This window comes from Paroedura picta, chromosome 6 (assembly GCF_049243985.1).
Source record: "Paroedura picta isolate Pp20150507F chromosome 6, Ppicta_v3.0, whole genome shotgun sequence".
Lineage (NCBI taxonomy): Eukaryota > Metazoa > Chordata > Lepidosauria > Squamata > Gekkonidae > Paroedura > Paroedura picta.
In genome coordinates this window covers 92,183,491-92,198,796 of record NC_135374.1, presented here as the reverse complement: position 1 = coordinate 92,198,796, position 15,306 = coordinate 92,183,491, and the positions used below count along the sequence as shown (strand labels likewise).

At 43.2% G+C, this 15,306-nt stretch overlaps 1 protein-coding gene across 1 annotated transcript; it reads right to left on the bottom strand.

Moving 5' to 3' along the window:
• Positions 1–2,516: 2,516 nt before the first annotated feature.
• Positions 2,517–13,450, bottom strand: ATP4B (ATPase H+/K+ transporting subunit beta). The gene is made up of 7 exons (XM_077343698.1): positions 13,260–13,450; positions 11,633–11,761; positions 11,060–11,173; positions 7,478–7,677; positions 6,918–6,974; positions 3,112–3,201; positions 2,517–3,010 (listed from the first exon to the last, which is right to left on the bottom strand). The coding sequence occupies exons 1-7, from the start codon at positions 13,369–13,371 to the stop codon at positions 2,849–2,851; spliced, it is 864 nt and encodes a 287-aa protein (XP_077199813.1). The 5' UTR covers positions 13,372–13,450; the 3' UTR covers positions 2,517–2,848.
• Between the last annotated feature and the right edge of the window lie 1,856 nt (positions 13,451–15,306).

Below are 15,306 nucleotides of genomic sequence, written 5' to 3'. Positions count from 1 at the left end.
AGCAATAATTCCACTGCAGAGAGGATGAAAGGAAATAGGTATCTTTTTAAAATGTGGCTGAGAAAAAATTAAGAATGTATAAAAGCTTTTCAATGAAATTAAAAGAGTCTTGCACAAACCCTAGAACTAAAATTCCCTAATGCTTAAAAATCTTCTACACTATTTATCACAAAAAAGAATAATTGTGAGAGTCAAGCTGATAGCTGCTTGTCTGTTCGTTACAGAAGCTGATAAATTCACCATAAAGAATCAGTTAACAGTCAATGTGCCTTATTTCTAGCTGGGCTTGAGAATGCATGAGAGATCATGTGGTTTTAAACCAGACATTGGGAAGCTGATATCACTTTCAGCCCTTCCGTTGCATTAAGAATTTATTTAATTTCTCGGTTCCCGTTTTTACCCAGAGTTGAATGTTGTTGGTCTTGGGGTTGCCACAAAAATGTATACATTGAATAAAACTTGTTGGTCTTAATGGTGCCATTGGATTCAAACTGTTCTGCTGCTTCAGACCAACACGGCTACCCATCTGAATCAATCTGTCTTCAAGACTGATTGTCTGATCTCAAAGATCACTTGGCCGGGTCTCAGTCTTCCTCTGCAGGCTTCCTTGGCCACATTTCCGTAGACAGCATCTGCCCGATATCCACTTGGTCCTCCCTATTGACGTTCGTCAATGTAGTTGATGTCAATTCCAGACAGGATGCAGCTTAGTCCTTATTTCTGCTGAGGATCCCACTCCCACCTCCTCTGTCTGGGACTACACAGGAGCCACAAAGATGAAAACTAGTCTGCACATACCTGTAACATATTCATTGAGTTGTCTGTTCTGCAGGTACACATCCCTCCCTCCTTCCCCCGCTGTCAGATTCTCATATCCTTGAGGTGCTTCCATGGCGGGAAGAAGGGATGGAGGGAAGGAGTGCTTGCTCCCATGTTTATCAGCTGGGCGGGAGGGAGCTGGCCTGTGAGGGAAAGGGACTGAATGCTCCAAACTTTCTAGGCACACCTTTTAGAGAAAAATCTCTACAGCAGGCCTGTGCAAGTGCAGCCTTATGTGTGTTTGCACAGAAAACCTTGTTTACTTGGATACTGAATTTAAATAATCCAGTCATTGAGTAGGATCCTGTGACTTTCTCCAGCTGCCATTGGAGCCTTCTTTGGTGTTAGAAGACCTGAAGTATATATTAGCATTTATATATTTCAGGATATTCTGAATGCATTCTCTCAGTAATTCTTACAATAGCCTTGTATAGTTGGTCAAAGTTATTCCAATGCAAATTTGAAGCTAAAAGGCATAGTGGCTTGCCTAATTAAGATTGGAATTCATAATTGAGATGGGCTATTATGGCACACAATTCCCTTTTGAATGAAACCGTACCGGTTGCTTATGCTTTGCTTTCACAAAAAAACCTAGATGTTTTAAGTACCAAAGACCATTTCATGTTAAAGAACCTGGATTTGTGTCAGATAAAAGCATCCTAAAATATACAAAACAGTAGTTACTGTCTAACTTCAAATAGATTTGTTTTAAGTCCTCCATTAGAGTTCTGCTTGTGATTCATTGGCTCTAAGGGCATGGAACTAACTGTTGTCCAAATTCATAATTGAGATGGTCTATTATGGCACACAGTTCCCTTTTGAATGAAACCGTACCGGTTGCTAGATCTGAAGCCCATTGTATCAGAAAATACAGTGGGCGCTAGCATGCCCCCGGGCCCCTTGCAGGCCTCCTGGCAGCCCCCGCAACCCAGCGGCCTGCCCCCCGGGCGCGTCCTTGGGGCCGCAAGCGGCAGGGCGCAGCATAGCGGCCGCTGCGGTTCCTGGGGACTGAGGCAGTTCATGGTGAGGGGGCAGGGGGAGTGAGTGGCTGCGGGCTCCCCTTTGGGGCCAGGCAGTGTTCCTCGCGGCAAGCTGCTTGTCCTTGGGAGAGAGTCAGGATGTGCAGGCCCTGGGGTGGCGGGGCAGGAGTTGCAAAGCGCCTCCCAACAGGTTGGAGCTCCAGACAGTCAGGTGAGGGGCCAACTGGCAGATGTTTTGCGCCTGCCAATTGGCCCTTCACCTGACTGGCTGGTTGGCTGGCAAGGCTGTCAGTCTGGGTGAGGGGCCAGTTGCCGTTGGCCCCGATCCCGGACAGGTACGCCCTACAGTGGCCTTACCGTTTTATTAAGAGGAACAGATGTGTTTGTTTCAAACAGCAATTTCACTAGTTTTTGACAGAGCAGCGTGTAATTTGCTGTCAAGTTACAGCTGACTAACAGTGACTTCATAGGATTTCCAAGGCAAGAGACATTCAGAGGTGGTTTGCCATCACTTACCTCTGTGTAGCAACCCCGGACTTCCTTGGTGGTCTCCCATCCGCATACTAAACAGAGTAACCCTGCTTAGCTTCTGAGATGTGACAACATCCTTATCAGGGCAGAGCTGCCTGTGGGAAAATGTGACGTGTGATGCTCAACAGTCAAGAATATCCCATGTTCTATGCCCAAAGTTCTCTATAGCAACAGAATAGATGAGCATTACAACATAAGACGTTATTTTGTTTAATATTTTTTGAAAAATACACAACATTGGTTAAAACACTTCTAATGAAATCACACAAACATGGATCTTTTTAAAAAATTGCCCTGTTCAGCAAGAAAGTATGCTTCTTGGTGTTATTAAAAGTGAAGAAGAAACTGTATTAACATCTTTAAAAGCGCTCATATACAAGTGATAAATGTCAAACATGCTTTGGTGTTCAAAAGTAGAGGTTTTAAATTGGGAACCGTAAGCAACACAAAATTACATGAGGCATAAACATTACCCTGCAGTGTTTTATGAACTCTCAAATCATTAATGTTGTCGTTGTTTACTTTTGTATCCTAACTTTGAATTCTACTTTTCCTTCATACGGGTCATGAGGATTCCCAAAAGTAATTCTAGCACCAATAACTCTGCATACAATGGCTACTTCTTTGTCCAATGAAATGTCAAGAAGTTTCACAGCGACCAAAGGATTTACGTAGCTAGGCTGCAATGAAAATCAAAAGGTAAACAGTTAGCTCTTCCATTGATTTAAAATTGGTAATAAATCCTTTGAAACGGAAACCATGATTGTGTGTGAAAACATACCTGTGCTTTACATCCATAATAAGGGAAGTAGTGAAGGGCAAAGGTACCATTTGCAGGATAATATTCAGCATCCACTGGCCTATTATCTTCCTAGTATTAACAGCGAAACGAAGTGTTAGTACATGGACTGTAAGCAAATAATTTAGTTGAGACAATGGGAGTTTGTTCTTCTAGGATTTAATTAATCACTCCAGTCCAAATTTTGGACCCTGCCCTGATTTTTGAAACAATGCAAAGAAAGTTATGCATCTTGACTACAAGACTGCTTTCGAAATCCACAACAGTATGTTCATTTTTTCTGCGGCAATTATATCAAGTGATAGGTTTTTGACAAACTCGAAATACCAAGTAACATTGTCTAACAAATGAGAGAATATTCGGAACTATTGGGGTACTAAGGCAATTGTGGATACTGTGGCCCATTCCGCACAAGAATCAATGTGGCCAATTGCTTACACTAAGCAATTCCGGAATTTAAAATAGTGGAATTTGGCGTTATGCATACCTGCCTTTGTAGTTGAATTCAGTAGCGTTGCAATTGTTTCCCACAGGTTTCCGGTCTCGCCAAAAATCGCTAGAAAGGAAGTGATTTTTTCTGTGCTTTGTCTCGCCCCTGGCTGTCACTCAAATGAACAGCCAATGGGCAGCCGTTATCATGCTCCCGAAAAGCCCCTTTCCCTTTAAGACAGATTAAAAAAAAACACGTTGCAACGAATCTGTGTTGATTCGTTGCAATGGAGAGACCCATCTAGCTGGCAGGTGGTGTATGAGCTGGCGATTCATCGTTGCCGCACTCCCCCGAGTGAAAAAAAAATCCCCCCCTCCGTGCACGGGCGCGATTTTCGGCTGGAAATAAAGGGAACTTGCAAACGGTGCTGTGTTGTGCTTGGTGACTTGAGGCGAGCTTTAAAGCAGCTCTGTGGAGGGACTGCAGCCGGAGAAGCCTCGCTGGGTGAATGAAGGCTCGCCAGTTCATTGCTCTCTGCTCACTCCGAGAAAAAAAAAAGGAGAGAGCCAGGGGGAGGGACTTTGCTGAAACCACAACAATGGGAATGCACAGGTCTTTTTCGGAACTGTTGCAGATTCCTTGCAAGAGTGTAGCGCTTTTCAGAGGGTGAATCCACTTTTTGGGATTTCCCCTTAAGCACTACAATGAAGCGCTTTTTGCTGATCGTTTTCAGAAGTGTGGCAGATTGTGCGCGACATCGTGCATAACTGCAAATTAGTAGCGTTTACAATTTGCCACACTCCTGCTACATTATACTTGTGCGGAATGGGCCTGTGTTTTGCGAAGTCAAATTGTTGTGTTTTAAACCAGAGTTCCTAATTTTGTTTATCTTTGTGTTTTATATTTTGCATCTTAACCTTATGTAATGATGTAATGATGGTTCTATATGCCAATAAAGGTTTACAGACTGATGGACAAGTTGTTGTCAGTGGGTACGTGAACTGGTATCCTCTCATTCTATTGCTTTGTTTAGAATACTTTCTCACCCAGTAGGGTTCTCAAGGCAGTGAACAATCAAAGCTTTTAAAACTAGCTTTCAAAAATGCATATTATGAAAACAGTAAAATAAAAACATAAAACAAAGCACATAAACAGGAGGGAGGGTCAGTGAGGGTAATGCCAAATGGAACAGCTAGTCATAATTGACTTCATTTTAGGAATGAATGGGGACTGGGGAATTCCATAATTCTGGTTCCAGGACTGAGAGGACCCTTTCTCAGGTTGCCACCCATATAACCTTAGATGGCAAGGGCAGGCAAAGAAGGATGCTTGAAAGATGACTGCAGTGACTGTGCATCTTGAATTGGGCTTCAAAGCTGACTTGTATTCAATAAGTCATGCCAACAATAACAACAACAACAACAAGCCTTTAATAGCATATAAAAGTACAATATAAGGAGGGAAAGTGCAAAAGGATCCACTGCTATACATAGAAAACAAAGGCAGAGATCATGCTATAGAGTGGGACAAAACACATTCATGATCTCTCATGGCAAGGTATAAAAACTTTGCAACTGGTTCAGTTATATCCTGGTTCTGGGATGTCAAAAGAAACTGAATTTTACATTCATCTGAACGCAGTTCTCTTTTACACAGCAGTGAGTTAAGAAATTTAGCTTGGATTGAGGAATAAAATGGACAATGGAAGAAAACGAGTGATGACTCATGCAAAGGTGAATCTGCTGAAAAAGGCAGCACACAGAAAGGCAAATATCCATGTATATAACATTTTATAATATAAAAGCTCAGGAGAGAAGAAGTGAAAGTCACTTAGGAAGTCTGTGCACCAATAAAGCTAGTGGAGGTGACAGTATTCTAGTTGAATTATTCAAAATCTTAAAAGACGATGCAGTAAAAATGCTACACTCAATATGCCAGCAAATTTGGAAAACTCAACAGTGGCCACAGGGTTGGAAATGGTCAGTTTACATTCCAATCTCAAAGAAGAGCAATGCCAAAGAATGTTCAAACTACCGCACCATTGCACTCATTTCTCATGCTAGCAAAGTTATGCTCAAAATCCTACAAGCAAGGTTCCAGCAATATGTGGACCAAGAACTTCCAGAAGTATAGGCAGGATTTCGAAGAGGCAGAGTAACTAGAGATCAGATTGCCAACATACACTGGATCATGGAGAAAGTTGGGAGTTCCAGAAGAACATCTACTTCTGCTTCATTGACTATGCTAAAGCCTTTGATTGTGTGGAGCACAACAAATTGTGGCAAGTTCTTAAAAAGATGTGAATATCTTACCTGTCTCTTGAGAAACCTATATGCAGGTCAAGAAGCATCAGTGAGAACCAGGCATAGAATCACTGACTGGTTCAAAATTGAGACAGTAGTTCGGCAAGGCTGTATACTGTCGCCTTGCCTATTTAACTTGTATGAGGAGTACATCATGAGAAAGACAGAGCTAGATGAGTCACAAATTGGGATAAAGATTGCAGGGAGAAATATCAACAACCTCAGATATGCAGATGATACCACTCTAATGGCAGAAAGTGAAGAGGAACTAAAGAGCCTGTTGATGCGGGTGAAGGAGGAGAGTGCAAAAGTTGGCTTGAAACTCAACATCAAGAAAATGAAGATCATGGCATCCGGCCCTCTCAATTCCTGGCAAATAGATGGGGAAAAAATTGAGGTAGTGACAGATTTTATTTTCCTGGGCTCCAAGATCACTGCAGATGGGGACTGCAGCAAAGAAATTAAAAGACGCTTGCTCCTGGAGAGGAAAGCTATGGCAAATCTAGTTAGCATCCTAAAAAGCAGAGACATTACCCTGCCAACTGAAGTGTGTCCAATCATGGCTATGGTCTTCCCAGTTGCAATGTATGCCTGTGAAAGTTGGACCATAAGGAAGGCCGAGCGTCAAAGAATTTAGGCTTTTGAACTCTGGTGCTGGAGAAGACACTTGCCAAGTCTGCAAGAAGACACTTGGACTGCAAGGTGAACAAACTGGTCAGTCCTAGAGGAGATCAGCCCTGACTGCTCTTTAGAAGGCCAGATCCTGAAGATGAAACTCAAATACTTTGGGCACCTTATGAGAAGGAAGGACTCCCTGGAGAAAAGCCTAATGCTGGGAGCGATCGAGGGCAAAAGAAGAAGGGGACGACAGAGAATAAGGTGACTGGATGGAGTAACTGAAGCAGTTGGTGCAAGTTTAAAGGGACTCTGGGGAATGGTAGAGGACAGGAAGGCCTGGAGGATCATTGTCCAAGGGGTCGCGATGGGTCAGACACGACCTCACAACTAACAAGAACAACAAATATTTTATAAATAGATTTGGCACCCATACTTACTAGAGTTGTGCAGTTCACTCTTGGTGCAGTGCCGTTGCCAGGGAGAAAATTGATGATCTGTAATACAGTAGATTTCTTCATTAACCATTGCAGTGAGATTTTTGTACCAGGCCTGTGTCCACTTGGCTTAGCAAAACATTAATTCCAATTTGTGAATTGTGAACTCAGCATTGGATATGGTAGGAAGAGTCTCAGTTACTCTACAATTTTGGAGCCTTAGGCCTTCCACCTTTGTTTTAGTCACTTGTATAAAGAGCTCTTTTCGATCTTGGGTGTCTTTTTCCAATTTTTTCTTTTCTTGAATACCGAGAGGCCTTATTCATTAGGATTGTTCGTTATACTAATCAATAGTAAGTATATGAATTCGAGCATCTCTCATTTCTTTCAGACAAATAGTGCTTTAAAGGTTTTATATTTTTTTTACTCTCTTTAGATTACTAAAGACCTCTTATTGTGGAACAAGCAAGTTTCAGATTGTTGGTAAAGGTTGGCAGTTTTCAGAGGAGAGAATTAATAACACCGTTTAAAATATGCTTTTATATATCTACTTTGACACTTACTCTGTTCATTTTTATGATTAAACATGGCTTTCCTTCTGAAAATCCAAAATTGGGGTCTGTCAGACCTGAGCAGTTTTCAAGCATCTCTCGGATAAATCTGCAAGAGTATTTTGTGTGATTTGGAGCATGGAATGAGTTCTGGTAGAAGTAGCCTTCATTAGTACAGGGTGTGTTTTCTTGTTGTGCACTTTCATTGTACGCTACATGGGTTGATAGACAAAGTAGGAGAGAGTTATTTTTAAGTATTGTTACCAGAGACATTCTTTTTTCAAAGCAGGTAGCTTAACCAGTATATATCCTATAATAATTCATCTTCCTTTTTCTCACCTCCTTAGGCTCAGTTGTGTTACTAAACTCCAAACATTCAAAACACAAGCTGGGGAGGTAAAGTAGTCATTACCCGTCCTTCTACTTGCGACTAGAAGGAATGAAAAAGTCATTTAACAGTGCAATCCTGAAGGGAGGCTGAAAGAACTAAGGGAGCCAACTAGCAATTATGTTTGCATATCTTGTAGACACAACAGTATAAGTCAGGGTTCTGCTGATGCAGTGCCAAAGCATGCCCCCAAGCCAACTACCTCCCACTTTCATGCCTGCACTGAGACCTGTGCCAGATTATCAATGGGCAGCCATCATGGGGCCTGGGATGGTGGCTAATCTGGCATAGGTCTCAGTGCAGGAGGTAGTTGGTTCCCGAAACTCTTTCAGCCTGGGAATGCCCCCTCGCCATTAGTGGTGGAAAGTTACACCAGCAAAAAAATATGGTGTAGCCCATAGGCTCCTGTGCAAAGCAAAAATGGGAGTGTCCTCCCATTGGCACAGCCCTCCCCCCCCAAAGACCCAGAGGAGCATAGGATGCCGACTACAGGTACAACTGGTTCCCTGTCTTCCAGTGTGGTGTAGTGGTTAGGAGTGCAGACTTCTAATCTGGCGAGCGGGGTTCAATTCTGCACTCCCCCACATGCAGCCAGCTGGGTGACCTTGAGCTCGCCACGACACTGATAAAGCTGTTCTGACCGGGCAGTGATATCAGGGCTCTCTCAGCCTCACCCACCTCACAGAGTGTCTGTTGTGGGGAGAGGAAAGGGAAGGTAACTGTAAACCACTTTGAGACTCCTTCGGGTAGAGAAAAGCGGCATATAAGAACCAACTCTTCTCCCCTGTGGCACAGCCTTTCCCTAGTACCCACCACTGCCCCCCAGCCTGCAAAAAACCTGTCCAGGATTCCCCGGAAATCACTGGGTAGTATGTGCTTCACAGGACTCTCTCAGAGCTCTCCACCGACTGGACTTAGAGTGACAGCATGGCACTTTGGTGGTGGGAAAAGCAAGGAGAGGGCACTTAGCACAATGGCCAAGGAGGAGAGCAGAATCCATACTGTGTGGCTAATATGTTTTGATTGCAGAATGCTAACAGCTACTCCACCGCTCCAACCATGAAGTGACAGGTAAACAGGAATCCAAACCTGCTTCTCTTGCATGAGGCCAAATGCTGCCTCCCACACTCAAGGCCAGCAATGTATTTGGGCAGGGACAATGAGAACTGAGGCCTCAAGGCACCACAACCCCTTGTCATCAATGGGAGGAAATCCCAGGAAAGATACCCAGGTGAACTGCTGAGGTGGTGGTGTCTGTGAGGGGCGGGGAGGGGGGGGGGTGTTGAGCACTACACTGGCTTGTTAACTCTTTATTTTGTCTGGAATTCCCCTCCCCCATGTGCAGAGAATAGGGCTCATCAGTGGTTTTTGGCAAGGGGGTCTGGCAACTACCCTACACAGGTAACCTTGGGCTTGATAGAGCTCTTCTGACTGAGCAGAGCTCTCTCATCCTCACCTTCCTCCCAGGGTGTCTGTTGGAGGCAAAGAAAGGGAAGGTGATTGTAAGCCTCTTTGAGACTCCTTTGGGCAGTGAAAAGCAGGGTATAAAAACCAACTTTTCTTCTCCATCCCAACTGTGGGAGAATTCCCCTTAGGGCTGTCTGATGACATGTCCAAGAGGGAAGGCTCTAACTCCAGCTGTTGGATATAAAGGGTCCAAGCTTGGGTAATGAACCCACATTGGTGTGGTTGGTTGTATAGAAGCTGCTGATTCTCCGTCATCTACCAAACACAGCAGGGTCTTGTAGCACCTCCTGACTACTTTGTTAAGAGAAGGTTGTCAGCCAACTGTGAACTTTGTGCTTCTGTCACAAAGGGGGGCTAACATCTAGAAAGGAAGTATTAATGTGTGGGTAGGGGGGTCACAGAAGCTGACTTGGCCCTTAGCCACATGTTCCCCAAATAATTGAATGGCAGGGCATGTGGACCTTTGTGCCGCGTGTTCCCATACTTGTGTTCAGTGATGTCCCTGACTTCTAGCCCCAGTGCTGCCACCACCTGCCCATTGCCCTGCTCTGCAGCCCATCTCCCCACCCTGCCTTTATAAGGGCACAAAACAAGCAGGAGTGGCTGAAGAAACCTATGGACATGTGCTCATGAAGAGGCTATGGGTGCTGCATGCTGCCTCACAATGGCCTGCCCTGGTGACTTCCCCTTTGCTCTACTATAAGTGGGGATGGGTGGGCCAGAGGCACATTTAGTGGCCTGCCTGGCCTGCCAGGAAGCTCCTTTACCCATGAGCAGGGAACATCTGTGACTGGACACATGCTCTTTGTCATCCCTCCATGCCCCCTTTTTTAGTGATTGCATTTTTTGGTCAGTAGGGGCTGTGGATTCGGTTGGCGTTGCTGCTGGTGGGAGATGGCTGGGGCCCTTGCCAGCTCTGTCAGATGCCCTGTTACTATTAGACAGGACTCTGCTGCTTTAAGGGGGGGGGGAGGTTCCACAGTCACAGCCCCATGGTCTTCTGAAGTCTCAGCTGTGACATGTGATGGGCTGGGCCCCCACTCCTGTTGACCTGTGATTGGTTCTGACTGCCCTATCCATCACACTAGGTGGCCTGTGACCAATGGTGTGATTGCAGCCCCTGCAACCTGCTTCTCAGTCTATTGCTTGCTTCCCAGTCTCTGCCAGAACCCTTGAGAGAGCAGACCAGCTGCTCCATGATAATAATAAGAGCTGTTTTTTAAACCCCACTATTCACTGCCCAAAGGAGTTTCAAAGTGACTTACGGTCGCCTTCCCTTCCTCTCCCCACAAAAGGCATCCTGTGGAGTGGATGGAGCTGAGAGAGCTCTGACTGAATTACCCTGTGAGAAGTTCACAATTAGGCTGTGACTAGCCCAAGGTCAATCATCTGGCTGCATGTGGAGGAGGGGAGAATCAAACCCGGTTTGCCAGATTAGAAGCCACTGGCTCTGGTGCCTGGCTGCTGTGGCGTGGGCAGCTCTCTTAGGATTGCACTGTGAAGCTGCTTAAGTGCCCACTGAGCATGCATCTTGTATGAAAACAGTTATGTGCTCCCTTTTTCATTGTCCACAGTGACTCAAGGCAATTTGCAAACCAGTATGCTGGTAAAATCAAGGAAATCCAATTTAACACCTATCAATTGAAAGCCCCCAAACATCCCCACCGGAAACTTGCAAGTATAGTGCCACACACACACACACACACACACTTTTTCTTTCTGTTTTCATTTTGGGTTACCTGCAAGAAAGCTTTCAAGAGATGTCACGAAACCTCCCCAGGAGCTATTGGAAGAGAGGCTGTAATAAATTTCCAATCCCTTCTCTCCATACTTATCTGGACGTAATGTCACGCCTTTATTGGAAGAGAAGTGTTAATTATACAAATGTAAAGAAAAAAACAAAGAAACAGTTGTTATCATGTAGTTTGCTTCTTTTATTACTACACTTATATATGAATAAAACTTACATATATTCTGACTGCTTTCACTTCTCATTGCTTTTATTTACAATTTGTACATAACAACCTTGTGCACCAAGTTTACTAACGCTTCTTGAGTTTTCCTGCCTTTGTTTCTGTCTCACAGTATTGGTCAGAAAGATCAGATCGCAGAAACAATATTCCCATCAAAACTTTGCCTCTTAAGCTTTCTAAAATCTAGCACCATGGCCAGAAGGAGGATAGAGATTGCTAGCATTAAGGCTACAGCACTAAAGACACCCAACCCCTCCCAGCACATTCAAGTTGACAATACAGTTAGCAAACTGGACATTTTATAACTTTCATTGAATGGGCACAAGAGTCATAGAGTACCTGGTGATTTTAACCGATCTTGATAGTCTGGTGTGTATGGACTGAGTGTCTTCATCAAGGAATATATGGAAAGTGCAAACAGCCCAGTCACCACCACATAGAAAGCAACATAGTAAAGGCTGATCCATACTATTAAGAAAATGTTAAAATACGTTACATTAATTATGGTTTAAAACAAAATATTTAATCATCTGATGCTGTATACACCATGGTACAGTCATGATTTAGAATAGCAATAAAGTATGTACGGTTGGTTGTGGATGAAGAACAAATGGCCAAAATTGTATTAGGCCAAAAGTGTATGAGGCTTTTTTGGCCCTGGCCTCAGCTTGGTGGAATGAGGTCCTGGAAGAGATCAGGGCCCAATGGGAACTCATTGAGTTCCTCAGGGCCTATAAAATGGAACTTCTCTGCCAAGCTGGGTGTGATGGTTAGGAGCACAGACTTCTAATCTGGCGAGCCGGGTTTGATTCTGCGCTCTCCCACATGCAGCCAGCTGGGTGACCTTGGGCTTGCCATGGCACTGATAAAGCTGTTTTGAACGAGCAGTAATGTCTGGGCTCTCCCAGCCTCACCTACCTCACAGGGTGTCAGTTGTGGGGAGAGGAACGGGAAGGCGATTGTAAGCCGTTTTGAGACTCCAAGTAGAGAAAAGTGATATAAAAGAACCAACTCTTCTTCAAGCCTACAGTTGAGGCCAGTGTAAGAAACACCTCCAGATCTACCATCTAGCTTGGGCCTCCCTCATTCCATTCTGTTTTTATTTTTCCATCTTCTCTCCATTTTGCTTGGGGCTGGTTTAATTCTCAGTTGACCTGGATGACAGCATTGAAGCTGGAATTTTATTGTGAAACATAATTTTATTGCCTAACTTGTGGATTTTAAATTATTGTACAGCACCCCCAAGCAACCTGGTTGAGAGGGGGTGATATATAAATTGAAACAAACATAAATATTATAAGAATTACTCATTTATTATATAAGCAGGAAATATAGATATCAGCTCCCCTCCCTCTCCCAAAGGAATGTGGTTCAAGAGGACACTGTAAAATGTCACTAATGAGATTGGGAAGGAATTTCCACTTATGGTGGACTGCAGTGCTAGTGCAACCAGATGCGCAAGATGCAGCCAGTGGTCCAAGGTGTCTTGCTAAAGTTGACTGACCAGATGAGCCCTGAAAGATCAGTGCAGACCTGATCTTCTAGCCAGACCCCTGTCCACCTAACTCTCTGAAAAAACAATCTATAGTCCTCTGGTTTACCCACTGGAACATCATGGGGTACCAACCATCCCCAAGAAGATGAAGTCTACTCAAGCCAAGGTTGAGAAATGCGTGGATTCCTGCCTCTAGTTTAGCCAATACTCCTTTCATGACATAACTAAAGTTCCTTTTCAAATACTGTGCAGGGAAGCTGTGGAGGCATCTCCAGCTAGGACTGAAAAAAATATATCCTTTTCAGCTTTTTCAGCCTTGTACCATCTTGGTAACTGATTTTTTTTTCTTTAATAAGGCATATTTGTCACTTATCAAATTGTGTACCTTATTAGTAACATTGGAAATAAGCACATTTGAACAGCACAAAGTTGCCAATATTCTATCCTTTTTATAAGTTCATGACCACATACCCCAGTTAATCAAGGTTCTTCCCATTAATTGTCCTGTGTCTGGGTTCCACACAAAACGCTGGAAATTTTCCATTCTTTGACTGCAGGTCTTCTTTTCGTTCAAAGTCGCCATTTTCCCAACCTCCTGAAAACAAGGAGCCCTTGGAGAAAACAAGTGCTTCAGCTGGTGCCCAAAGAAATGGCCAGGTAACCCTTTTCAATTTATAGCCTTTCCTTCTGAAGGTCACCCAGGTTACATTCATTATCAGTCAAAAGTATCAGCCCACTGTAACCATTGTTCCTTTAAGTAGCTTGATAAGCAAAAGCATTCAGGTAGATACAAAAAAACCCTGCTATCAAATGTCCTTTTCTTCTTCATGTTGCGTATTTTGCACAGAACTTGTGATATGTTCAATGCTGCAAGCTTTATCAAAGCAGATAACATTTAACAACTTCCCTGGATAAACCGTAAACACGGAACTTGCTCTACTTTTATACAACTCATTTTGATGTAACTGCACAGTGTTGCAATGAACAGAAGTGTTTCTGTTTCTATTGTTTTAATCACTTGCTATGTTGATCCGTTGGTAAGAATGAGTTGATAGAATTTCCTTTGTCAACTAATAATGTTTGTATTCCAGATGTAGCTATTGAAATTTCTAAGCATTGTCAAACTTGTGCTACAAATAGAATAAAACCATAGGAAAAATTATTTCTGTCAAGCATTGGAAAAGAAAATATGTAGATTTTGGTTGTCGTTGATTTCAAAATTAAACCAATGATATGGAGACAGGCCAAAATATGATGTATGTGACCAGTGGTTTCCAAAGGGAGTGATAGCACCCCATGACAGTGAGTGTTAAGAGGCAAAGGGGTAGGTGGGTGAGAAGTGCTGGAGGTGGGCGCTGTTGACTGAATTATTCACTTATTTACCATCGACCAGGCTGTGGCACCATGCTGGTAAATGGCACTCCAAGTTTCAGCCTCCACATAGTACGGAAATCTAGTGGAGCTATCAGAACTTTCAGTAAATATGCCTCCAGAACTCTAGTTAGACCTGAGCACTAGTTAGAAAGTAACACCACCATGTGTGTTGCTTTGTCTTTTTCCAAGTTTTTGCTAATAGGTCCTGAGAGAGATTTCTTCTCAACAACAATTCAGAGCAAAAACACATAAATGAAATGGCTGAAACTGTAGAAGACATGTTGTACAGCGTATCAAGAGCAATAGAATTTTGATTATATCTAGATGAGCCAACTTTTCCAGTCAGTTCATCTTTGCTTCTTGGTTATGTGCACTTTATAAAAGATGATGATGACAGTTTTGGTCAAAGGATGTTATTTGCAAGGCAAACTTGCAGATGCTAAAGAGGAATCTATTTCTGAATTTTTGATCAGTTCTTCAAAGACAAGGAAATTCTGCTTATTAACATGCTTGGGCAAGGGATGGAGCACCATCGCTACTGTGGGTGTAGGGCTTTCTTGAAAAATGCACTATTAGATGTCTTTCCCATTCACTGTCTCATTGCTAACATTTGGTTGCAAAAAACCCCCTCAGTGATTGCCTGCAGTGAATAAGATTAAAGCCCCTGCTTTCAGGGATTGACTATTCTGGGAGCTCTTGGGTTGAGAATGGTGGTGGTTTCGAACAGTCACTGCTCCATACTGATGTTTGTTGAGTATCAAAAGACAACTTCTAGAACTTTTAGCTTTTGTACTAAAAAGTCTTAATAAAATAAGGGAGAAAAGATCCGTGGGATGCTTTTATACCCTTCCTGACACTGCTGCGGAGTTGTTAGAAGGCAAGCATTTTCTCTGTGATGAACTCAACAGGATCTGGCATGACATTGCCTATTTATTTACAAAATTTGATGCAATGAATTTGCAGCTGCAGGGCAATTTCATCAATCTTATAATTCAAAATTCCAAATCTCTCATCTCTACATTTATTTCAAAGTTCAAACGATTCAAACATAATATAGGCTATTGCAACATAATACAGCTTGCAACATAATATAGGCTTTTGCAAACTTTACAGATTTCTGAGTTTGGGCTAAAAGAGAAAAGTG

Bases quoted from the DNA above. Each gene is read 5' to 3' on its own strand.
- ATP4B (XM_077343698.1), bottom strand. From the start codon at position 13,371: ATGGCGACTTTGAACGAAAAGAAGACCTGCAGTCAAAGAATGGAAAAT. The intron at 6,975-7,477 runs GTAAGTGTCAAA...ACTGTATTACAG, and splicing joins TAATCATAAAAATGAACAGA to ATCATCAATTTTCTCCCTGG. The intron at 3,011-3,111 runs GTATGTTTTCAC...TTTTCATTGCAG, and splicing joins ATTATGGATGTAAAGCACAG to CCTAGCTACGTAAATCCTTT.